A 23,982-nucleotide genomic window follows, 5' to 3' on the forward strand; every position below is an offset into this window, starting at 1 on the left:
TAATGTGATAGCATTTTCAAAATTAGTTCTTTTGTTGAGATTAAAGTAAAACAACAAAATTAAGAATCACAAATTTATTATATTGTCAACAGAATACGCAACTGAACTATTTTTAATTTAAACGTATGAATAATATTGATATCAAATAATATAAAACTGTATAGTTATGGCAACACACTTTAAAAGCATGTTGGTTTGCTTATTTTTAAAATTTTGCTTCTAGATAATTTATTAATTGCTATAGCCAATACAAAGAATGTACATACTCTTGAAATATTACGTTGCAATTTCGTTTTAGAATACAGCGATTTTTAAACATTTAAAAGCTTGATCAAGAAACATCGATTCAGCATTGGCGGATATCGCAACCGCGATGATCGTTATATCGATATTTCGGTGACACTTTGTACATTACCCATCGCTAGCAAAGAGTAAGACTTGAATCGGCTTTTTCAGAATGTGGAAACTTCTATTAATTGCGATTTTCGCAATAAATAATTGCAATGCTGTGCTAGAAAGCGATGCCAATACTCTGGTATTGTTGGACAATTTAGCTATTCGTGAAACGCATTCAATTTTCTTCAAAACATTGCAAGGTAACCGGCACACGCACGCACACACACATACATAGATGCATAACCTATGACGTGTACAACATTTACTAAATATTTTGTCCACCTCTGTTCTTGTAGATCGCGGATTTAAGCTGACCTATAAGCTAGCGGACGACTCGGGTCTGTTGCTATCTCGCTATGGCGAATACCTATACAAGAATCTAATTATCTTCGCGCCCAGCGTTGAGGAATTCGGCGGTGACATCAGCGTGGAGCGTCTGGCACAATTCGTGGACGACGGCGGCAATGTTCTGGTTGCGGGCAGCGAGAAATCCGGTGATGCTCTGCGTGAATTCGCCTCCGAGTGCGGCTTCGAGCTGGACGAGGAAAATGCCGCCGTCATCGATCACTTGCACTACGATGTGAGCGATGCGGGCGACCATACAACTATTCTCACTTCGGCCCGGAATCTGGTTGATGCCGCGACCGTGGTGGGCAGCGAGAATCGTCAGGCGAATGCGCCGCCGCTGCTATATCGCGGCACAGGACTCATTGCGGACAAGGAGAATCCTTTGGTCTTGAAGCTGCTGACGGCGGAAAGCAGTGCCTACAGCTATAATCCCGACTCCAGCGTTTCGGACTATCCGCATGCTGTGGGCCGGGGCACGCTGCTAATTGCCGCTTTGCAGGCACGCAACAATGCACGCGTCGTCTTCTCCGGCTCGCTGCACTTCTTCGCCGACGATACCTTCACCACGGCCGTGCAGTATGCGCAGGGCGGCGTCTTCCACAAGCAGGCTGGCAACCGGGCGGTGGCCGAAGCCATCAGCAAGTGGGTGTTCGGCGAGAGCGGCAGACTGCGTGTGGCTTCGGTGCGTCACCACAAGGAGGGCGAAAGCCAGCCGCCAGAGCAGGCATATACCATTACAGATCCCGTCGTCTATACGATTGCCATCGAGGAGCTGGTGCTGGGCAATTGGCAGCCGTTCAAAGCCAACGATATTCAGCTCGAGTTTGTGCGCATTGATCCGTTTGTGCGCGCCTTCCTCAAGCAGACGAGCAGCGGCAGCTACGAGGCCAGATTCAAGATACCCGACGTCTATGGTGTCTATCAGTTTAAGGTCGACTACAATCGCATCGGCTATACGCATCTGTACAACACGACCCAAGTGTCGGTGCGTCCACTGGAGCACACACAATACGAACGATTCATACCCAGCGCATTCCCCTACTACACCAGCGCCTTCTCCATGATGATTGGCGTCTTTGTCTTCTCGTTTGTCTTTTTGCACTTCAAGGAGGAATCGGCCACCGGCAAATCCGCCAAGGACGACAAGAAGACTCAATAGAATAGTATTATATGAACAAATTGTGCAACATCTTTAATCAGTTCGTATATTGCATTTAAACGTTAACTAATCTGCACACATTTCAATTAAAGTCATACGTATTTGTAACTGGCATTGTTTTATATTTGCAAAGTCCATTATTATTTTATACGCTGCAAAAAGCCCGAAACTGTATGTATGTATTTGTATTGTGTGTATGTGCGTATGTGTGTGTATATACGCATTTACAATTTTATATTTGTGTATATATGTACATGTGTGTGTGTGTATGTATGTACACGTGTATGTACGCATGCATATGTATTTTGTCTAATGCGGGGCGCAACCGAAATTTAAATTCCACTGCAGGGAACATTTAAAAATAACGTACTTTTAAATGGTGCTCTCCTCCTCGATTCTCAAAAAGTCAAGTAAGCCCCAAAGGTTTTCATGCTGCGCCGGTGCATTTTTTTTTTTTTTTTGGAAGTAATGCTGAAGCTATGAAATTAATTTGTGTGTGTGTGTGCATAAGTATAAGTATGTGACGTTTGAATGCGCGTGTGTATGTGCATAAGTATGTACGTTTGAATGCGTGTATGCATTACATGTTTACTTATGTGTATTCACTTACTGCGCAGAGCGGTCTGCGTTTCAAATAACAGAACACAGAAGTAAATATCATGTATCAGCCGGTTCTCGGGCGCCAAGTTGTTTGATTTGAAATGACATTAAAGATCTGTAGGGCTGCCACCAGATGTCCAAAAGTCTGGCCACATCGTAAACAGCTGTTTTTCGATATGTTTCATATATCGATAGCGATTGTTTGCAATACGAGCAACGCCACTGCATAAATGCGCAAGATTGCAATGCAATTACATACATGTAAATATGAGTGAACGCACTCAATTGCCTAACCGTAGCCTCAACAACAGCAACAACAATAACGGACATGTCCAGCGGGATACCAACGTCGTCGGCTGCGCCGCCAGTTTGGAGCTGTGACACGCACAGGCGCAGCCATCATCAACAGCGCGAGCTGAAACAACAACATCTCCAGCATTCCACACTCCAGACGGAGCTGCGACGCGCCACCAATCATTGGTTCCAAGCCAAAAGCGACGAGTGCCTGCAACTGCTGGTGCAAATATGCGTCCAAATCCTGCAGCATGGCCTGCTCCAGCCAACGGACGTCGGAACGCTGGTAAGTTCGACTCGATTTCTGATAAGCAAAGCTCACAACGCCCTAAACTCAAGAAGAAAAACAATCAAAGCGACGAGAAATAATCTTTTGAGCTGACCAAGCAGACTTATATATATATATATATATATAATTTTGATCTAAGTTACAGAAACTGTTTCATCATTCCGATAGCAGCTTGATAATAGACTAATCTGATTTTTAAGAGCATGCTGTGGAGCATAAAACTCTCGTAGTTAATAACTTTTGGGCAAGATAAAAAGCAGGAAATGAATCACAATCTCCTGGAGGAACTATATGTTATAGCAATCCGATGCTTATTAGATTGTTAAGCTGGAACTATATCAATAGGAACAGGTCATCTTGACTTAACTTCTGTTTCTCCTATTAATTCCTAATGTATACTCAAACGATTTCCTCATGTAAGCCCAATGATTAAAGGGAATATAAAGGGCTCCGATGAGCCTCTCGAATGGAGCTTAGAAGCAAATAAATATAATTCTAGCCTGTCAACTCAGTTGTCAGCCAATACACTCATAAACATATCATAGACACTCTTGGGTAACATTTGCAAACAATAGCATGCATTTATTTACATATTGATTCACCTAAGTTTACCATTAAAGTTGAAGTAGAAGGGAAAACGCTTGCCGCTAGCTCCAACAATAGATCTCATTTCCCTTTTTAATGACACTTTCTTCTTGCATTCGCAGCGTCTTATTGAGGACTTTGAGTTTCTGCGTCTCACGGATCGCCAGTCGCCGCCGCCGCCTTCATCTGGAACTGGCAACGTGACCGTCAGCGTGGGAGAGTTCTTGGCGCAATGGGTGGCCAGCTGTCTGCGTGCGCGTTGCCTGTCGCGTTGCGTGCAGTCGCTGGTGGCGGACAAGGAGCTGCTCGACTGTTACTATCAGCGCGATGTGGCCTATTTGCGGCACAGCGGCTATGCGGCAGCGCTGTTTGTCTGCCTGACGGCCATAGAGCTGGACCAGAGCAGCCTGCTCAGCCAGCTGGAGCCGTTAAATAAGCGGCGCCATCGACGCACCAGCTCACAGCCCAATTTCAGCATAACCCAGCGTTTGCATGTGGTGCAGGAGGAGGAGCAACAGCAGCAGCATCATCTTAAGTTACCGCAACGTCCACGGCCGTTTCAGCTGCTGCGACGCATCAAAAGTTTGCCCTGCCTCTATCAGAACGATTGCAGCGTGAATAGGTGGCCGCCGAGTGCCAAGGCTGGGCCGGCTGCACGGCGGCCGCGTTGTCAGACCTACAACAGTCCGTGCGCCCATTGGCGCAGTCAACGCAAGGATTCGGCACCGTTGAGCGGCTCCAGCATCAGCACTGCCAGCAGCTGCAGCCAGGTGGCATCGCCCGCGTCGCGCCGCATACAGCTGATCAACTGTGACGACATCAAGATCTGGACGGATCAAACGGACAGCAACAGCGAATCGCCACCAGCTCATATACCGGCAACGACAAAGCCAACGACGCAGTGCTCGAAGCGCGGCAGTCCGCTTAACAGTTTTCTCAGCAACCTGTTTGGCTCGCCGCCCGTGTACACGAGCTGGTATAGCAAGAGTCTGGGCCAGGATGAGGAGGACAGCAGTGTGCTGATGAACAACTTTCTGCCCGTGAATGGACGCAAGCTGGACAAGCGGCAGCGGCAATCGCTATTCGAAGGCGTCAGCATGCTCGACTACAACAATTGTCAGGGCTCAACGGCGACAACGACGACCACAGCGCCGCTGGACATAGTGGGCGGCAGTCCAGCTGGCCAGGCACATGGCAGCGCCAGCTGCAGCACCACATCCTGCAGCCTGAGCAGCGATAGCCAGCAGAGCAGCAGCGGCAACAAGCTGGACAATCAGAGCCTGGCCGCATTTCTGCAAATGTCGCGCAACACGCACAACAATACCGAACTGGAGAAGGAGAATGCCCATTTTCGCATCTCGGAGGCATGCATTGCGGCCATCGAGCATGTGAAGTGGAGCAGACGCGGCCAGCCAGCGGAGAGTGCGGCCAGCAGTGCGGTCGCCGATGCAGATGCCTTGCTGATACCCTACGCGGAGCAGCAGAATAGCAATTGTAATTGTAATAACAGCGCCGAGGCGGTGGGCTTGCAGCTAATCTCGCGCTTCAATGATCAGCAGCTGCCCAAATTGGGTGATCTGAAATGGCTCGTTTCGGAGCAGGATGCGCCCCAACAGCTGCTGCCATTGCCCAAGCTGCAGGAACAGCAGCAGCAACAGCTGGCCAGCGAGACAAGCCTGACGCGTGGCACCAAAACATGGGCGCCACCGCGTCAACAGATCATCTTTACGGAGCACGCGCCTGCCAGCCGTTCCCAGCTGTTGGCCCGCCAGAATTATCGCTGCGCCGGCTGTGGCATGCATGTGGCTCGACAGTATCAACAATACTTTCGATATTGTAATTATTTGGGCAAATATCTGTGCACCGGCTGCCATCGGAACCAGCTGTCGGCCATACCTGCCAAGATACTGCAGGCCTGGGACTTTCGCTGCTATGCGGTCAGCTCCTTTGCGTATCGCCTGATCGAGCAGATGTACACGTTCCCGCTATTCCATGTGCCAGACCTGAATGCCCAGCTGTATGTCAAGCAAAAGCTTTTGGCCAGGGCACGACGTCGTCGGCTCCAGCTGAAATATGTGCGCGATTTTATTGCCGCTTGCCGTTTTGCCACCAGGTAAGCAGCAGCCTTCTGTTCCTCAGTGCATCTCTTTCTAATTGATGCACTTCTGTTGTACAGGGAGCAGGCGTTCTTTAATGCGGTGCCGGCGCACATTACCAATGATCCGGACATGTGGTCCATGTGTGATTTTGTCGATGTGCAAAACAACAGCATGTGCCGCTCCATAGAGGAGCTGATTGCCCTCAACGAACAGCATGTGCACGGCTGCGTGGTGAGAGTCCAGTTTACCAGGTCACAAACCCGATTAGCTCCATCAACTTTTGACTCTTTCAGCTCTGCACTGGTCGCGCCTTTGTCTGTGAATATTGCAAGAGTCGGCAGCTCATCTATCCCTGGCAGCGCAAGGTGCAACGTTGTGTCCAGTGCGGCGCCTGTGCCCACTACACATGCTGGAAGTCCAACACGGCGGGCAGCTGCTCGCGCTGTGAACGTCTGCAGGGACGAAAGCGGGAGGCCAGTTAGCGCGCATTATCTAGCCAAATTTCGAGCAATTTCAATATATTGTATATAATCCTGTAAATGATCAAAACTGTTTGCAAATGTACCTCAAGCGAATGACGGCCGATTCAAGTTGATTTTATAAATTATACAAATATTTATTTTATTATATCAATCAATCATCTTGCATTTATTTTATGGCTGTTACAAAGTACATAAGCCAAATGCCGCCTGCCTTTTATTCAATTGAATATAAAACAACATTTTATTTAAATCGGCTAACGCATTTATTTTTGAATATATCAGTCGGATTCGAATTTTTGCTCATCTACAAGCACATAAAATATTCGGCATAGCTTTAATTTTTTGTTATTTTTAATTTTTCGTGGCTGTTGCTATAAGTAAAATTTGAATTTATTATACCTAACTCCTCAGCGAATCGGAATTAAAGCTTCTTAATTGCACCAAAAAACATCGATTTTGTAAAAGTATCGATTGATTAGACCAACATCTAACTATCGTTACAACATCGATAATATAGTCGATAGTTTTTTCAGCTGGCAGCTCATTTTTGACATAACAGCGTCAAAATATTTTCCTTTTGAGTTTGCAGTGCCACTTCGAGTAGAGCATTAACATTTGCTTGCTAGATTAAAGTTAAATTTTGCACCTTTCCTTTAATGAATCGGAAACGCAAATGCAGTGCCGAGCAAAATACGTCACAAGTGTTGTTCATATAAATTAAACAGTTTTGACAAAATTTATGTTTTCGACTTTTTTTTTTGCTATCAAAAAAAAAGCGTCGTACAACACACACTGCAGATGAAGAGAACGCCATAAATTGAAGTGTAGGTTGGAAAGAAAAATAGGAAGAAAATTTGCAAGTTTTTTCTTGACGGTTGGCGCTTGCGTTCGGGTTCGAGCCTACAGCTGCCTGCCATCAACCAGCCTGCGGCCAAAGCCAAAATATACCCCATATACTTTTTGACATCTTCTAAGGTAAGTACATTTAAGAAAAATATACATTTGCATTTGCAACTGTGTGTGGAAGCTCAGTTGAGTTGATGCCCGCCCGTTGGCAAGCGGGGGTAAATGTGTAAGGCGGAGGGTTTGATGCGTGCGTGCGTGCGAATGTGTTTTGTGTGTGTTCGTGCGTGTGTGTGTGCGTGTGTGAGTGAGTGAGTGTGTGTTGGGACAAAAGCGATGCGGCGCACTTCATTTTAGCGTGAGCAAATTCTACATACACACATATATGTATGTATGTATGTAATTGCATAAAAACAAGCATAAATATAAAATGAAAAGTTATTAAATACGTATAAGCGTGTAAGTGTGTGCATATGCATATAAAAATGCGTTGACAAAAAGCGAAAAGTTTGCAAGCTTCTTGTGATCAATACTTATGCACCATGCATATATTTATATGCATATGCATACGCATACATATGTGCGTGCCTATGTGTCTGTATGTTTATTTATCGATGTTTCTCCTTCTCCTGTTACATATTTTCCATTGAATTTTCAGATAACTCAGGCGGCTGCTGCAACATTAAGCGCAACGCAATCGAAATCGAAATCGAATGTCAACACGATAACAACACAAAAAAGAGCACACACTCAAAATAAAAAAACAAAACAAACAACAAAAAAAAAACAACATAAATCTTAAACTACTACAAAATAATAATCAAAATCGCTTGAATAGGAAAAACAACGAGAACGGCGGCAACAGCAGGAACGGCAGCAGCAGCAGCGGCGGCGTTTGCAGTAGCCGATCAACAGCAACATTCAAGTGCCGAATACGATGGACATTGAAACAGATCAGTCTATCGAAGCAATGGACACCCAGGATACCCAAGAGGTCGAGATAATCACAAGCGACCTACAACAGCAGCAACAACAACAACAACAACAGCAGCAACAGCAGCAGCAACAACAACAACAACAGACAAACTCGCCGCCACAATTGCCAAAGTTTAAAAATCTGATAAATCCACAGCTGCAGCAACAACAACAACAGCAACAACAACAGCAGCAACAGCAGCAGCAGCAACAGCAGCAACAGCAGCAGCAGCAGCTGCCCAGTGAGAACGGTAACGTGCCGCCACAGCAACTGTTGGCAGAGAGCAGCTCCACATCGTTTGGCAACGAGCAAGAGATGCCAATGGACGACGAAACGAAGGAGGATCAGTTCCGCTCGGAGACGACATTCTCCTACACTGTGGAGAATGTCGGACAGATAAAGCAACAGCATCTTTCGCAGCCAGTCTATGTGCGCATGCTGCCATGGAAGATCATGGTCATACCGAACGATCGTGCGCTCGGCTTCTTTCTGCAGTGCAATGGGGAGAACGATTCGCCGACTTGGTCGTGCAATGCCATTGCCGAGCTGCGTCTGAAATGCCACAAGCCGGATGCGCCGCCGTTTACGCGCGCTCGTATCAAGCATTTATTCTACTCAAAGGAGAACGATTATGGTTATTCCAACTTTATAACCTGGCAGGAGCTGCAGGATCCGGATAAATACTATGTTAACAATGGCAGCATTACGCTGGAGGTGCACGTAATTGCCGACGCACCGCACGGCGTGCTCTGGGACTCCAAGAAACACACCGGCTACGTGGGCCTGAAAAATCAGGGCGCCACATGCTACATGAATTCGCTGCTCCAGACGCTATATTTCACAAATTCTCTACGCTTGGCCGTCTATCGCATACCGACCGAGGCCGACGATAGCACCAAATCGGTGGGTTTGTCCCTGCAGCGCGTCTTCCATGAGCTGCAGTTCGGCGATCGCCCTGTCGGCACCAAGAAGCTAACCAAATCCTTTGGCTGGGAGACACTCGATTCGTTCATGCAGCACGATGTCCAGGAGTTTCTCCGTGTGCTGCTCGACAAGCTCGAGTCAAAGATGAAGGGCACCTGCCTCGAGGGCACCATTCCCGGCCTGTTCGAGGGCAAAATGTCGTCGTACATTAAATGCACAAATGTCGATTACAACAGCACACGCTACGAGACCTTCTACGATATTCAGCTAAATATCAAAGACAAGAAAAACATCTACGACTCATTTCAGGACTATGTCGCCTCCGAGACACTCGAGGGTGATAACAAATACGATGCCGGTGTCCACGGTCTCCAAGTAAGTGAATACGCCTTCGACTAACCTCATGTTCTGATCACATTTGCTTTGATTCGGCACGTTTGTTCCAAGTTATGCATATAATATAATTTACATATCTCCAAATAAGAAAACTTTCGATCAAATTTCCCCTATTACTTACCATCCACATCAAATGGATCGTACGTTTATTCTTATTGCCTTGCTCTGTTCCCTTGATTAAAGGCATTTAAAAATCCCTCAATTAAATTTCCCCTGTTACCATCCACGTCAAGTGGAACGTGTGGATCGTACGGTCTTCCTGTGTTCCCTTTATTAAAGGCAATCAAAAATACCTCGATTTAATAACATTTTTAGGCATCTACATCAATTGGATTGTGCCAAGTATATGTATATAATTCAATTGATTCCTATTACCTAAAATTTCACCTAATTACCATCCACAAAAAATCTTCGATTAAATTCCCATTTTTACTATCCACGTCAATTGGATTGTGTGTGCGGATCGTAAAAAGACTTGATTTTCAACTTAAAATAGTTGAATAGTCGAACTCAAAGTTTTGTTCAATATTCAATTTCAAAGCACTTTTTACCTCTTGCAAAGGCGCGACTTCTGCTTAGAATTCATAATTTGAGCTGATTCGAGCTAAAATGTAACCACAGCATGTGAATCTTAACCCAAAATAAACATCGATTTTTACAAATATTTGCTTTTTCTCTCCGTCTCTCTCTCTCTCTCTCTCTCTCTCTATTAATTTGTATACAGGAGGCCAGCAAGGGCGTCATATTCACATCATTCCCGCCGGTGTTGCATTTGCATTTGATGCGTTTCCAATACGATCCGATTACAGATAGCTCGATCAAGTATAACGATCGCTTCGAGTTCTATGAGCAAATCAATTTGGATCGTTATCTGGCGGAGCGTGAGAAGACACCAGCCGACTATGTGCTGCACGCTGTGCTGGTGCATTCGGGCGATAATCACGGCGGGCATTATGTGGTCTTTATCAATCCAAAGGCCGATGGTCGCTGGTTCAAGTTTGATGACGATGTGGTCTCCAGTTGCCGCAAACAGGAGGCCATCGAACAGAACTATGGCGGCATGGATGACGAGATCTCGTTTCATGCCAAGTGCAGCAATGCCTACATGCTGGTCTATATACGCCAATCCGAGCTGGATCGCGTCTTGGGCGATATACCCGAAAACGAGATATCCAGCGACCTGGTTGAGCGTCTCGATTTGGAGAAGCGCATCGAAATGGCACGACGCAAGGAACGCAGCGAGGCCAATCTGTATGTGCCCATACACGTAATACTCGAGGAGTACTTCGAGTCGCAGCAGAAGCGACGCCTCTTCGATCTGGAGAAGACGCACCAGCGTCCATTTAAGCTAAAGCAAAACCAAACCGTTAACGAAATGGTCGAGATGCTGGTCAAGGCATTCGGTGTGCCACGCGATCGCATGCGCATGTGGAACATGTGCACGGCCCAATCACAAAAGTTCCTGCATTTCGATTTCGAGGCGGAGGCCGGACGCACCATCGAGCAGATACCCACATCCCAAAAGCCGTGGGTCATTTTCCTGGAGCTGGCACCGCCCGACAGCAGCGTGCCCCTGCTGCCCTTCAATCCCAAAACGGACGTGCTGCTCTTCCTCAAGTATTACGATGCGCGCAACAAGCGCCTCAACTACATTGGCTGCACACAGCAGCCGCTGTGCCGCCGCCTCAGCGAGCTGGTGCCGGAGATTAATCGGAAGCTCGGCTTCGAGCTGGACACCGAGCTGACCGTGTTCGATGAATATGCCGATAAGAAGATACCCAACATTAATGAGCCCATCGAGAATGTGCTGTACATGCCGCAGGATCATTTGCAGGGGCCCATTTTGATATTTGAGCGCGAGAATGTTGATGCTAAACTGGATTTGCCCACCGTTGAGGATTACTTTCTGGATCTGGTCTATCGCATCGAGATCATCTTCAGCGATAAATGCAATCCCAATGAGCCGGACTTTACGCTCGAGCTATCGAATCGCTACAACTATGATCAGCTTACCAATGCGGTCGCCGAGCGCCTCAACACAGATCCCCAGAAGCTCCAGTTCTTCATGTGCATCAGCAACTACAAAGAAACCGCCGGCAATGCCGTGCCCTACACCTACAAGGTGCGTATTTATATGAACATTCATAATATCTAAAACAGATTCAAAATTTGTGACACTATTTGATACTTATTTCATATCGATCGATTGATTTCAAGCTTCGCTATATTCCCAAAAAGAAGATTGAAGCTTTTTAACATGCGTCTTACATTATGTTAAAAGTGGCATAAATGTTAAGTTACTTAACAGAGCTTGTTCTGTTTGACTGTTTCTCCCTTATTAACTTTTGGTATTAGCAAGGTATATTGTCCAAATTTGACAATTGCGAGCTTCACTATACTCAAAGCATATTTCCAAGTCCGTATCAAATCGGTCTGCTATATTATATGGCTCCCATAGGTTCGATTATTATTTGGTTTCTTTCATTTTATCCCTTATTATACTTTCGTATTGTTTTATTCGAAAACAAATGTGTATCTTACAAGCCACAGCAATTTATATTTGTCTACGGCTATTGAAGATTTTTTTTTACATACATCTTACATTATGTTAACAGTAGCATAAATGTTAAGGGACTTTTACAGAGCTTGTTCTGTTTGTCTGTTTGCCCCACAAATCTTTTGCATTTGCTTCACAAGTCACAAGAGCTAACTAAGTAATAAATAAAAATAAATCCTTGAGTATTGTAGTTGAAAGCTAGCAATATTGATTTATATATATATATATTATAAAATTGAAATATATATTCGCAGGGTACTATCAAGGATCTGTTGTCGTACACAAAGCAGAGCACGCCGAAACGCATCTTCTACCAGAGACTGTCGCTGAGCATACACGAACTGGATAACAAGAAGCTATTCAAGTGCATTTGGGTTTCCAATGACCTGAAGGAGGAGAAGGAGTTGGTGCTGTATCCCAACAAAAATGATACAGTCAAGGGACTACTGGATGAGGCTGCCAAGACAATAACATTTGCCGAGAATAGCCGCAAGAAGCTGCGCCTCATGAAGGTGGGCAATCACAAGATTGTCGCCATATGCAAGGATGACATACCGCTGGAAACGCTGATGAAGACCAACGAGTCGATAACAACCACGCAGGGCACACAGAAGATCTACCGCATCGAAGAGATACCCGCCGAGGAGTCACAGCTGGCCGAGAACGAGCTCCTCATACCGGTGGCCCATTTCAGCAAAGAGCTATACAATTCCTTCGGTGTCCCGTTCCTCACAAAGGCGCGACACGGCGAACCCTACGGGGCGCTCAAGCAGCGCATACAGAAGCGTCTCAATGTGCCCGACAAGGAGTGGGAGAACTATAAGTTCGCCGTTATCACCATGGGGCATACCATTGACGTGAACGACAATACGTCCATTGATCTCGAGGTATATCGGACATGGACTGGCGGCCAGTTGCCGTTCTTTGGGCTCGACCACATCAACAAATCGCGCAAGCGCAGCTCACTCAATTTCTCCGAGAAGGCAATCAAAATCTACAACTAAATCCAACTATCAACAATAACAGCAAACAAAAAATATATATATATATTCAGCGTGTTCGTCGTGTGCGATTGTGTGTGTGTGTGTGTGTATATGTGTATGTGTGTGTGTGTATGTGTGTGTGGGTGCGTGCGCGCGCGCGCGCACGCGTGTTTTTGTCTCGGTACCCATCTTAATCAAAAATAACGATCGCGGGGCGAGGCGAGGCGTTGCATGGATTGGCAAGAACGGTTTGGTCGGTGGCGGCGGCGGCAGCGGCGGCGGCGGCGGTGGTAATGTCCGAGACCTAAAACCATTTTCGTGGCAACTTCCAGAACTCTTAAACATCTATAAAAACAACAACAACTTCCACAGCATCAGCCGAAGAAACTAAAAAAAAAAAGATAGAGACAAAAAAACCGAAAAAGAAAACATAAAAAAAAACCTAAAAAAAAAAAAGAAAATCCAATTTTCATTTAAATCAACATTGAAATTTGTGGATCAGCCATTTATACGTATATATATATAAACACATATATATATATATATGTATATGTATATATATGTATATATATATATGTATATATGTATATGTATATATGCATGTGCAGCAAGCGAAAACACGACCGTTTTTCTCAGTTGGATATATATTTTATATTAATTAATTAACTTTTTTTTTGCGCCTTGTTTTAAAAAAATATGTAACATCTAAGTCACTTAATATATTTAATTTGTTTCACGTTCAGCCTGTCTGTCAAAATATGCAAGAGGCAATCAATTAAATATACTTATATTTTGTGAATTGCTTTCTATATATATTCGTTGTGTGCCAGCCAGAAACTCTTCCTTCCACTGTCCAACACCCCCTCCCCCCCTCGCTCCTACACATCACAAACGCATACGAGCGTACGAACTTTTCAAATGTTTCACAACACTTAAAAGACCACCAGCAATCCGCTCCACTAGGTGGGCGGTTGGGCGGGGCGGTGTCAATGTTACACACACACACACACACACACATACACATATTAAAGTGATCTATATACACACGCCTACATACATAAACAAATTAATTTAAATTTAAGCTTAGGCTCTGCTAGTGTATTTGTATGTGAGCAGTTGTTGTTTTTTTTTTTTTTGCTCTTCTGAATGTACTAAAGTAACAAAAAAATAAAGGATACTGTAAATAAGCTTTGCAGTTGTGCCCCAAATCGGAACACGCTTACGCATACATATACACAACATCGCCTAATAAAACACACTTAAAAACTTAACACAATTAAAAACGGTAAAAATAAAAGAGTCAGTGCGGGGCAAGTCCTTTGTCAAGGATCGGCGACTCTGGAACATTTGCAGTGCGGTGCGACACCATGTAGAAAGAGAGAGAGAGAGAGAGAGGACGAGAGAGTGTGGAGCGAGGGGCAGAGAAAGAGATATATTATATATATATATATATGTATATATATACCTATATATATGTATACCTAGATGTGTAATGATAATTGATACATATAAAAAAACTACCTATATATAACGAAAAGTCGAACGAACGTTAATGAGAAAAAAAAATACAAAAACAAAATAATTATATAACTCAAAAACAAAAGGAAAAAAAAAACAAAGGATTTGTTTCAAACAATTATTTGTGATTTTAAAACATGAAATGATAAAGATAATGCTAATGATAACGTTTATGCAAATGACTAGAGAGCCCTACGTTTAATAATATTATTCATACAGTACTATAAAACAAAAACAAAAAAAAAACAACAAATAAAAAATCATTTAAATTAACAGTTAGTGCTTTTACTTTGTTAACTGTAGTGAAAAAAAAAATAATACTAAAGAAATTTAAAAGTGAAAAAGAAACAGGAAATATTTTATCACCATACGATTCATGCAGAAATACGCTATTATTATTTATGCAGAAATAAAATTATTTATGTGTAAAAAATGCAAAATAAAAGAAAAAAAATTATAAAATACCAAGAATTTAAACGATGTTTGTTTGAAATCAAATCTTATAATCAACTTATTTTCGGCAAGATCTTTAGCCGGTTAATTTTTTTAAATAACTCATGAGAATGTTTTTCCTAGAGAATTCTTTCACATCTTGCTTTAGTTCTGTTCTAATTTGTTATTCTCTTCAAGAACAGATAACGATAGCGCCTCCATGTTCAGATTGTTTTGTAGTGCGTGTCTGATCCTAGCACTAAAAAACTTTACGTAGTATCTGCGCGTGAGCATAGCCGTGCATTGTTTATTTTACATTGTTTATGCTATATACAACTAGAAGTGTCTTAGAATTTACGACGTTTGAGCAGCTCCGGCCGCCAGTTGATCGGATGCGTCTCCTCGTTGGCCTCGTCATCCTCCTTGTACACCTTAATGGTTTTGTCGGCCTCGGCGGTGATGAGACGCGTTCCAGATTGATCGAAGCACAAGGCAAAAATGCCCGCCTCGCTGTCCATGGAGCCGGGCTGGACGGGCGCCTGGAAGCGCTGAAAATTATAGCCGGTACGCCAGTCCCAAAAGAACATGGTGCCATTGTCGCCGCCAGAGACCAGCACGCCATCCGAGTTGGCCGCCATGCAGTTGACGATTGCCGTGTGGCCAGAAATGTTCTGCACAAAGTTGCCCTCGGGACAGCGCCATTGCTTGATATTGTCGGGCGAAGCGGAGGCGAACATATACAGTGATGGATGCAGCACAATGCTGCGCACGGACTTCTTGTGGTTGGTCAGCGTGCAGACGCTCTTGCCGGCAGCCAGATCCCACAAACGGACCGTGGAGTCATGCGAGCCGGTTATAATCTGTGGATTGGTGGCCTGGGCTACCACGCTAGCGACAGTGTTTGTATGGCCCGTCAATGTGTGCACATTTGCCTTGGTGCGCATATCCCAGATGCGGGCCGTTGAATCGCGCCCGGATGTGGCGAGCACATCAATTGTTGGATGGAGTGCCAAGGAATAGACGGCGGACAGATGGCCATGGTAATGCCGTATAACCTTGTTGTATTCCAGATCCCAGCATTTCACCTGACGATCCTCGCCGCAGCTGAAAAGATACGGATGTTTTGCGCTAACGGCCACACCGCGCACGGTGCTCACGTGGCCGGTTAGCGATAGCTTCAACTTGCCGCTGGCCAAATCCCAAATCTTGATGACACGATCACCAGCGCCGGTGGCAAACCATTCGTTGCCCGGCTCCACGGCTATGCAACGCACCCAGCCCAAATGACCGGAGATGACACGCGATAGCTTCCATGGTGCATGCCATTTGGGCTTGGGTATGCTGGGCGCCTTCTTTGGTATCAGCTGCACATTGCTGGCTCCGCTGCTGCTTGGCATCGAAGCGCGCACTAATGAGGTATTGATACTTAATGGCGTCTTCTCCTTGTCCCGATTGTATCTAACCAGGCTGCCAGACTCTGTGGCCGTTGCGCCCAAGTCCGAGCCCGACATGCTGCCATCCGTAATGGCCAGAGGCCTTTCAATTTGTAATGCGGACATCTTTTTGGCGTCCATCGATTTGATGGCGCGGTCAAGCACCAAACCATAAGTATCTCTTGCCTTTATTGAGCGTCTCAACTTCTCGCTGTAAAATTGTGCGCGTTGTAATTAAATGGTCAGATTTAAGCGGCATCTTTACACTTACAGGCGGTCATCAATATCCGGCAAATTGCCCTGGTTCGATACAAACAGATCGTGTGTGCGTTTAAGCGATCGAAATATAAGCGTATGCACGCTGTGCTTTTGTACATCTTCCATGTTTATGTCTATCAGTCAATATAATAGTTTATTTACGCGAAAACACTAATGTAAACGTTTAATTTGATGTTCCAAGTAAACGGAGACAGATTTGCCATTCACCCAAATAACTATCGTTATCGATTGCCGCCAAGAGATTTCAGTATTTTTTTTTTAAAATACATGACAAACTCAACTCAATAATATCTTTGTTGTTTAACATTAACATTTTATTTATCATTTATATAAAAAATTATATAAAAAAACATTAACATTTTATTTATCATTTATATAAAAAATAACATGCATTTAACTTATTACGTCACAAAAACGTGCCGGCAGTCGGAAATGCGCCTGTGATCGAATGTTGTAATCGAAATATTCGATATACGAATTCCATTGTGCTACAATTAAATTTTTGATTCACAGGACAACAAATCTGCTCTAATTCAGCTCTACAGATAAATCGTCACCCCCCACGCAGCAACCCAATCAATTATAATGCTATGTTCATTCATTTCTAAAGCAAATATGTTTTTTTTTTTTTCATTTTTATTTCTAGATAGCGGGAACCGGTGATCCTGAAGCTGCGTTACTCGATGATATAGATGAGGAAGTGGGCGAAACGGATGCCGACGAAGTGCTGGCCGTGCCATGCGCATTTTCCTGAGCCGGAGAAGGTCTCGTGTTGAAAAACTGAGTGATCTGCAATTTCAAGATACGCATTTTGCATTTGTGGAAGTCACAAATTTGTTGCTTGGCCTCTTACAATTCGTTTAATGTATTTGCACGCAGTATCGTTATCCGAACTGGAAACAACATTGTCCACCGTATAAGGCGGCGAGACGGTAACTTCGTTTAATATTTGTATGTTTGCTCCCTGCCAGGAAACTTCATTGTACTGCATTCACAAATAAAATAAAACAAATACAATAAGACCATGTTAGGCTAGGTTGTCAAACAATGTATATTGACAGGCGGCTCACCCCAAGTTGTTTGGCTATCGCTCGATAGAGCTCTTGTGCTTCTGGACTCACATCGGCATTTTTGGACTTGAGATAGTCTTGCCGTCTCTCTACTGTTTTACGTAGGCGCATTTTAACCTAAATAATAGGGAAGTTGTTAATTAAATTCACACAGAAATTGTTTGGGTTTATGCTTACCTGTTCCAGGTTGAGCTTTTGAGGATCATCAATGAAGTTTCCATTGCATTCCTTGGTCACCTGCACGTTACTGCAAAGCGATAGGTTCATCACATAAACGTCACTCAGTTCTCCTGATGTTTTCGAGTGACATTCTGTTCGAGCAAAGAAAGAAAAAGAAGAAGAAAACAGAGACGCAGGCAAAGAATTCCGCAGGTAATGTAAGGTAACCAACTAACAATGCTCAGAGATAAACACTCAAAATATATTATATAAACCATGTGACAATAATAATATATATATAAAAAATAACACACACAACTTTCCCTTTGACAGCGCCAAGTGGTAGTTGTTATCGTTGTCGTCACAATTGTTAATTATTGTTTTGAAAAAGGATACTCAATATAAGCATTTTTGTGTTATGATCGAAGGCGAGCACCTCTCCCTCCACTTCCTCCTTAAAACAGGTCGTACAGAGCACTGTGGATCCGATACTGAAGCAGTCGTTCACTGCATTAACAACGTCGGCGGTAGCAGCGGCCATTTTTAATTGTTGCTGTCGCTGCAACTCTTGAACAACTCCCGATTTGATATTGACAACAGACGATAAATATCTATATTTGTATTTATATATATATATATATATAATATATTTTTATTTGCAATATGGACCGGAGTGTTGCAAATATAAGCAAGTTGAAAATGTGTGTTTCAATGCTTCTGTTGATGCTGCGGTAGTAGATGACCCTTGTTGTGCCTGCTGCTGCTGCTGCTTGCAATTGTTTACACAATAGGCGAGCGTATTTTGTATATAGTTATCATGGAAAGTGCGCCTAATTCTTTTTGTTTATAACAAACATATGTTTTGCTCTGCTGGCTTCGCCTTGTTGTAACGTATCGTTGTGGTTGTGTTGCACTTCCTTGCCGCGGATTCGGTTCGCTTTCACATTTATATTCACGTTTCGGTGTCGGTCGGAGTTGCCTTTGCCTGTTTTTTTATCGGTTGTGCTTCTTCGCCTACGTGTTTTACGCCAGTTGCAAGCAATGTTATTGCGTGCTTTGCCCAATATATTTGCTCTGCCAGCAGCGCAAGCGAATTTTGCGTTTTAAATACGTATTTCGTGGTTTTGTAATTGAGAAGTGACAAAAAAAATATGCTGCGTACGAAAAAATTTATTGGTCAACACACGAAACAACAGCCAAAAAGGAGGCAGAATAGAAATCGCAGTGTTGCATACACCAGCAAGGTTGCAAATCCCTTCAAAGTGTGTGCATATCGATAACATGCCAAGCGCGCAAACACTACCCGATAACATCTGCTGTTTGTAGTCGATAGTTTCAGTTGCAACAAACAAAACACCGGGACCCTTGCATTTACCGCCAAAAAGGAAGCTGTTAAAAAGCCGGCAATTTATTTATATATATAGCCAATATGGTTGATTCAAGTAAAACGCAAGAACAGCGCAAGCCAAGCGCGGACACATTTCTGCCCCTCAGCCGGGTGCGCACCATCATGAAGAGCTCCATGGACACGGGCCTAATTACCAACGAAGTGCTCTTCCTAATGACCAAGTGCACCGAGCTATTTGTGCAGCACTTGGCCCGCGAGGCATACACGGCGTCCTGTGCCAAACAGAATGGCGACACGCTCAAATACGAGCATTTGTCACAACTGGTGAACAAGAGCAAAAATCTGGAGTTTCTGCTACAAATTGTGCCCGAAAAGATACGCGTGCACGAATTTCAAGAAATGCTGCGCCTCAATCGGTCCAACGCCAGCGACGATGACGATGATGAGACTGGCACCGAGTCGGAGTCGGAAGATGAATAACCTATGGCACATTTAAGCGGAGCACACGTGCATGCAAACAAATTGGGAGCATTAACACTGCAATTGGCAGTAGCTGCGAGTTGTTCGATTGCAGCTAGTTTAATTTGTGAAATTTGAATGCCTGACAACTATTTTGTTTAGTTGCTAAGGTAAATGATTTGTTTAATAATACGTATAGTTTAAGCGAAAACTCAGACCGTTGGCAACAATAGACAATCACATTTTTATATTTTCCAAAATACTACTTAATTATTTAATCTTCGGCCAGCCGAAGATAACTATTATTTTTCCTAATATATACATACGTAGTAAATGTCGCATATTTTTCATGACTTGCGCGTTTTGTTGTTGCTTGGCTGCCCATCAACTTTAATATAACCTCCAGACCCTTGGGTGCACATCAAGTTATAATTTGTTTGTATCTTTTCTGACCGCCAATTGTGCAAGGTCAGAAAACAGTCATTTTTTTTTCAACAAAGCCGCTCGAGTGAAGGGCTGATAAATCGTCAGCGTTGGCCCTCGGCAATGTGAAGTTTCGGATCCCATTGAGTTAAGTTAAAACACTTGATTCTTTGTCAATATTTTAGAATACACACATACATATGTACATGTACATGTATGCTCATCTTTATATGCAATTGCACTGTGTCATTTGATACATAGATATTTACATAGATCGATAATAATTGTGTAGATAAAAAAAAAGAACATATGAACATATGCCATAATTATTAGAATTATGTGCGTGTGCGTGTGCGCTTAGATCTTTAGGCTGACGCCCGGATAGCCCTTGGCATTGAGACCCGTCACCTTGTAGGTGGTGCCTGCCGGCGCGGGCTGGTTGAATTTGGCCGCGGTGGTCACGTACAGAATGTCCAGATTGGGTCCACCGAAGGCAACCGAAGTGATCTGCTTGGTGGGCAGCTTAATCTCCAGCAGCACTTTGCCGGTGCTGCAAGGGCAAAGCAAATGGATGGATTAACAGCATGCCAGGCATGGAGCTGGCGTAACATACCTTGGATTGACCTTGTAGATGGTGGCGCCATTGAATGTGGCCACATAGATGTTGCCCTCGGTATCAATGGTCATGCCATCGGGCAGGATATGATCCTTGGGACTGGTCTTGCGCAAATTGTAGATCACCTTGGGATTGCTGGCGACGCCAGTATCGAAGTTATAGTCATAGGACTTGACCTCATAATCGGTGGTATCAATATAGTAGAACTTCTTGGCCTTCTCATCCCAGGCAAGACCATTGGATATGCCCACATCGCTCTTGACCACCGACACATTGCCGCCGGCCTCCCACTTGTACAGCTCGCCGTGACGATGCTCGAACTCATCGCCAATGTAGCGCATGGTGCCGGCAAAGAGACGACCGCGTGGATCGGTTTTGGCATCATTTAAGCGATTCGCCTTAAATTCGGACTGCACCTCGAACAGAGTGCGCACCACCTTCGCCGACGGCGACACACCGTCCCAATTGACAATCACGACGCGGCGGCCACAGCCGACAGCAAACTCCTGGGCATTACCCTCAACGGGCAGGACAAAGCCGGCCAGTGTCTCGCCCTCAATCTGAGTCCTGTACGTCTTGTTCTGCTTGTAGTCGTAGCGCAGGAGGCTGCCTGCTTCTAAGTCCACAAAGTACAGGCTCTGTCTGGCCTCGTCCCAGTGCGGACCCTCGCCCAGACCGGCATACGAATCGGGTAGTGGCTCCACTTTGTAAGACATCTGAAAATATTGCGCATACAAACACGGGCACAATGCACAAATTGAGAGAACATTCAAATTACCGTTGGAACAAACAATGCAACTAAAAAAATAAATGTGACTAATTGGGCTAATTTTGGCTGCATCTCTTGTCTTTTGCTGCTGCTGCTTATGCTGGGAGATGTAACTGGACACTGAAGCGGCCGCCGGCGGCGCCAAGTGTTTTTATTGGCCAATATACAAAGAGAAACAACAACAAATGCAATCGTAAAGTCAAGCTTGTTTTTTTTCTCTTTTTTTTTTTTACAAATCGCGTCGCCGTTGCCAGCTGCTGTGACGTCATGCCCTTCACTTGCTCAGGCCGAGATTTTAGACTTGGCCAGCTGCGTTTGTTATTGTTATGGTCGTTGTTTTTGCTGCCTTTTTTCACGTAATTGGCGTGCATTGTGTTGCTGTTGTTGTTGTTGCTGCTGCTGCTGCTGTTATTGAACTTGTCAACCGAAAAGCGCGACCTGCTTACGGTAAACGCAGCTAAGCCTTAACATGTATGTATGTTCATTTCTCTGTCTGTCTGCATGAGTGTGTGTGCCTGCGTGTGTGTGCGTGAACAGTTTCAAACACAAACGGATCAAAGATGGCGGCTGCGTCCTGCATCGATAGACACAGTGGTACGAGACTTGCGATTTCTAATTATGTTCTCATTAATCACTTGTGGTTGGCATTTTGGAAATTTTTTAATTGTCCATTGAAAAATAACAAATCAAATTATTTCTAAGCAAGAAACAGTTGAAGGGTATTTCGCGGTAAAGCTAATTAAGTGAGCTGTAAATACATTGCACATTGATGTAACTAGCCTAAGTAAAAGGGGATTTCGCTTGTTAAATGCACTTTTGACTTGTAATAATAACAGTTAGGAAAATCTTGATGAAAAAGGCCTATTTACAGAATAGTAAACCGATTCTTATCAAATTCAGCTAAAAAAAAATATAGTTTTTAAAAGCCCAATTAATCAAAGTTGATGTAGTTAACTTAAACTAGTTATCAACTGATCGGTTTTGGTTATCTCCAGGCATGACAGCACAATTTTACACATTTTTTGGTGAGTTTGGTTAAGATCACATAAAAAAAATAAAAGAATTTCTTGAGCAAAAATAGTTAAAGTCCTTTAAAAAAGTAGAAGCTATGCAAATTCAGCTTTAAATCTTGTAAGATATAATATAATTCTCAAGAATAAATTATACAAAATTTTTTAAAAATATTACAGCTTTCTCCATTTTGAAATATGGCAGGACACGAATGCTAGACAACTTGTACACTTGTAGTACATACCTTTGGGATTTATAGGCTGGAGGATATTGACCAATAGGACACGACGCGAGCAAACAATATGCGCGAACTGAAGTTTAAGCAGCCGGCTAGGAATCTTTTTATAGCCGAATCTGGCAACAGCAGCCGGTGTATGCGTGACATACAAGCACATAAACACACATACACACACATACACACATACGCACATACTTATACATACAAGAAACAGCTTGTGTTCTGTGGAGTGATAAGCGTCGAGTGTGAAGCCAACGCCAGATAAGACATACACACACCGAGACACGCCTGGAAGTACGAATGTGTGTATGTATGGAAATAAAAAAAAAAAAACCAAATAACGCTGAAGATCGCTAAATGCGCTCGGTTCCCGGGCTCGGCAATATAATCGCAATCAATATTTGTTTGTGCATTGTAAGTGCTACAGTTATCCACTATTGGATGAATTACGACAAATGGGTACGTTAGGCTCGAGGTGGGCGCGGCGCTGGGCCCACCCATAGCTGTGTTCACTGTATTGCAAAATGCAATTGCCGCTAAGAAGCGTTAAAACAAAAACAACAGCAAACAACTTTCAATCTGTGAGCATTCATTTGTATATATTTTTTTTTGCTGTGGGCGGCTGTGATAAGCCCAAATGCGCTTATTTGAATTAATATAATTTAGTTTGGCGTATAGGAGTTATCTGCCCTTTCCGGTCCACAATGGTGCGATAAATTGCAAAAAAATAAAAAGAGAAACAAATCGATTGCGGCCCACTGTGCCCGCCGCCCCAATGAAAGGATGCTGAATCCGTCGATCGGTCAGGCGACCGGGTATTATTTATGCGAATGCTCTTTGCACTTTTCAGCCAGCTGATAGCAGTGGGGGGCGGCCTGGGCTGAACAGACTATAGACCTTATCTCCAGTAGCCACTAAATGACTTGTCAAATCGTTTATTCCCAATTTAAATGGTTCTTTAATTAATTTCCAACATGATTTATGGGCATATTATGATTGTTCTCTGACTTGACATGACAATTAAAAAGCTCACATTATGTTTGTCATCTATTCATATGTATATATAAATACATATGCATATATTATATTATATTCTAAAGTTATTAATAAACTGTCTAATCTTATGGGAATATTTTTAATGCGTGTGTTTGATAAAGATCTACCTATTTGATTAAGAGAACTCGAAATATTCCCAAAACAATGCCCCAAAGTATCTGTGCCATATCTAGTGTAAACTATATATTTGCAGATGGTTCTACTTTTACGGTTTGTATATATAGTATAGGTTCATTCGAA

The 23,982-nt window shown here is 43.7% G+C and overlaps 7 protein-coding genes across 7 annotated transcripts; 4 read left to right on the plus strand and 3 right to left on the minus strand.

The window, feature by feature from the left end:
• Positions 1-408: 408 nt before the first annotated feature.
• Ost48 (dolichyl-diphosphooligosaccharide--protein glycosyltransferase non-catalytic subunit Ost48) lies at positions 409-2,011 on the plus strand. Its single transcript, XM_064682436.1, has 2 exons — positions 409-596; positions 693-2,011. The coding sequence occupies exons 1-2, from the start codon at positions 458-460 to the stop codon at positions 1,901-1,903; spliced, it is 1,350 nt and encodes a 449-aa protein (XP_064538506.1). The 5' UTR covers positions 409-457; the 3' UTR covers positions 1,904-2,011.
• A 689-nt stretch (positions 2,012-2,700) lies between these two features.
• On the plus strand, positions 2,701-6,407 carry Rubicon (rubicon). Its single transcript, XM_064682576.1, has 4 exons — positions 2,701-3,083; positions 3,794-5,784; positions 5,848-6,001; positions 6,064-6,407. Exons 1-4 carry the CDS (start codon positions 2,832-2,834, stop codon positions 6,250-6,252), a joined length of 2,586 nt encoding a protein of 861 aa, XP_064538646.1. The 5' UTR covers positions 2,701-2,831; the 3' UTR covers positions 6,253-6,407.
• Positions 6,408-8,032: 1,625 nt separating this feature from the next.
• Positions 8,033-13,730, plus strand: Usp7 (Ubiquitin-specific protease 7). The gene is made up of 3 exons (XM_064682575.1): positions 8,033-9,370; positions 10,116-11,513; positions 12,203-13,730. Exons 1-3 carry the CDS (start codon positions 8,033-8,035, stop codon positions 12,950-12,952), a joined length of 3,486 nt encoding a protein of 1,161 aa, XP_064538645.1. The 3' UTR covers positions 12,953-13,730.
• Positions 13,731-15,155: 1,425 nt separating this feature from the next.
• Tango4 (transport and golgi organization 4) lies at positions 15,156-16,780 on the minus strand. Its single transcript, XM_064682516.1, has 2 exons — positions 16,586-16,780; positions 15,156-16,525 (listed from the first exon to the last, which is right to left on the minus strand). Exons 1-2 carry the CDS (start codon positions 16,696-16,698, stop codon positions 15,229-15,231), a joined length of 1,410 nt encoding a protein of 469 aa, XP_064538586.1. The 5' UTR covers positions 16,699-16,780; the 3' UTR covers positions 15,156-15,228.
• Positions 16,781-17,190: 410 nt separating this feature from the next.
• On the minus strand, positions 17,191-19,019 carry Lsm12a (LSM12 homolog a). Its single transcript, XM_064682277.1, has 5 exons — positions 18,219-19,019; positions 17,841-17,974; positions 17,664-17,780; positions 17,447-17,578; positions 17,191-17,382 (listed from the first exon to the last, which is right to left on the minus strand). Exons 1-5 carry the CDS (start codon positions 18,361-18,363, stop codon positions 17,236-17,238), a joined length of 675 nt encoding a protein of 224 aa, XP_064538347.1. The 5' UTR covers positions 18,364-19,019; the 3' UTR covers positions 17,191-17,235.
• A 115-nt stretch (positions 19,020-19,134) lies between these two features.
• Positions 19,135-19,982, plus strand: Chrac-16 (chromatin accessibility complex protein 1). Its single transcript, XM_064682278.1, has one exon. It carries the CDS (start codon positions 19,252-19,254, stop codon positions 19,648-19,650), a length of 399 nt encoding a protein of 132 aa, XP_064538348.1. The 5' UTR covers positions 19,135-19,251; the 3' UTR covers positions 19,651-19,982.
• A 236-nt stretch (positions 19,983-20,218) lies between these two features.
• regucalcin lies at positions 20,219-22,836 on the minus strand. The gene is made up of 3 exons (XM_064682291.1): positions 22,693-22,836; positions 20,666-21,384; positions 20,219-20,602 (listed from the first exon to the last, which is right to left on the minus strand). Exons 2-3 carry the CDS (start codon positions 21,382-21,384, stop codon positions 20,410-20,412), a joined length of 912 nt encoding a protein of 303 aa, XP_064538361.1. The 5' UTR covers positions 22,693-22,836; the 3' UTR covers positions 20,219-20,409.
• Positions 22,837-23,982: the final 1,146 nt, after the last annotated feature.

The sequence above is a fragment of the Drosophila montana genome, unplaced genomic scaffold (genome assembly GCF_035044405.1).
Source record: "Drosophila montana isolate Dmon_TW-CO22-7 unplaced genomic scaffold, ASM3504440v1 contig_2481_1, whole genome shotgun sequence".
Classification (NCBI taxonomy): domain Eukaryota; kingdom Metazoa; phylum Arthropoda; class Insecta; order Diptera; family Drosophilidae; genus Drosophila; species Drosophila montana.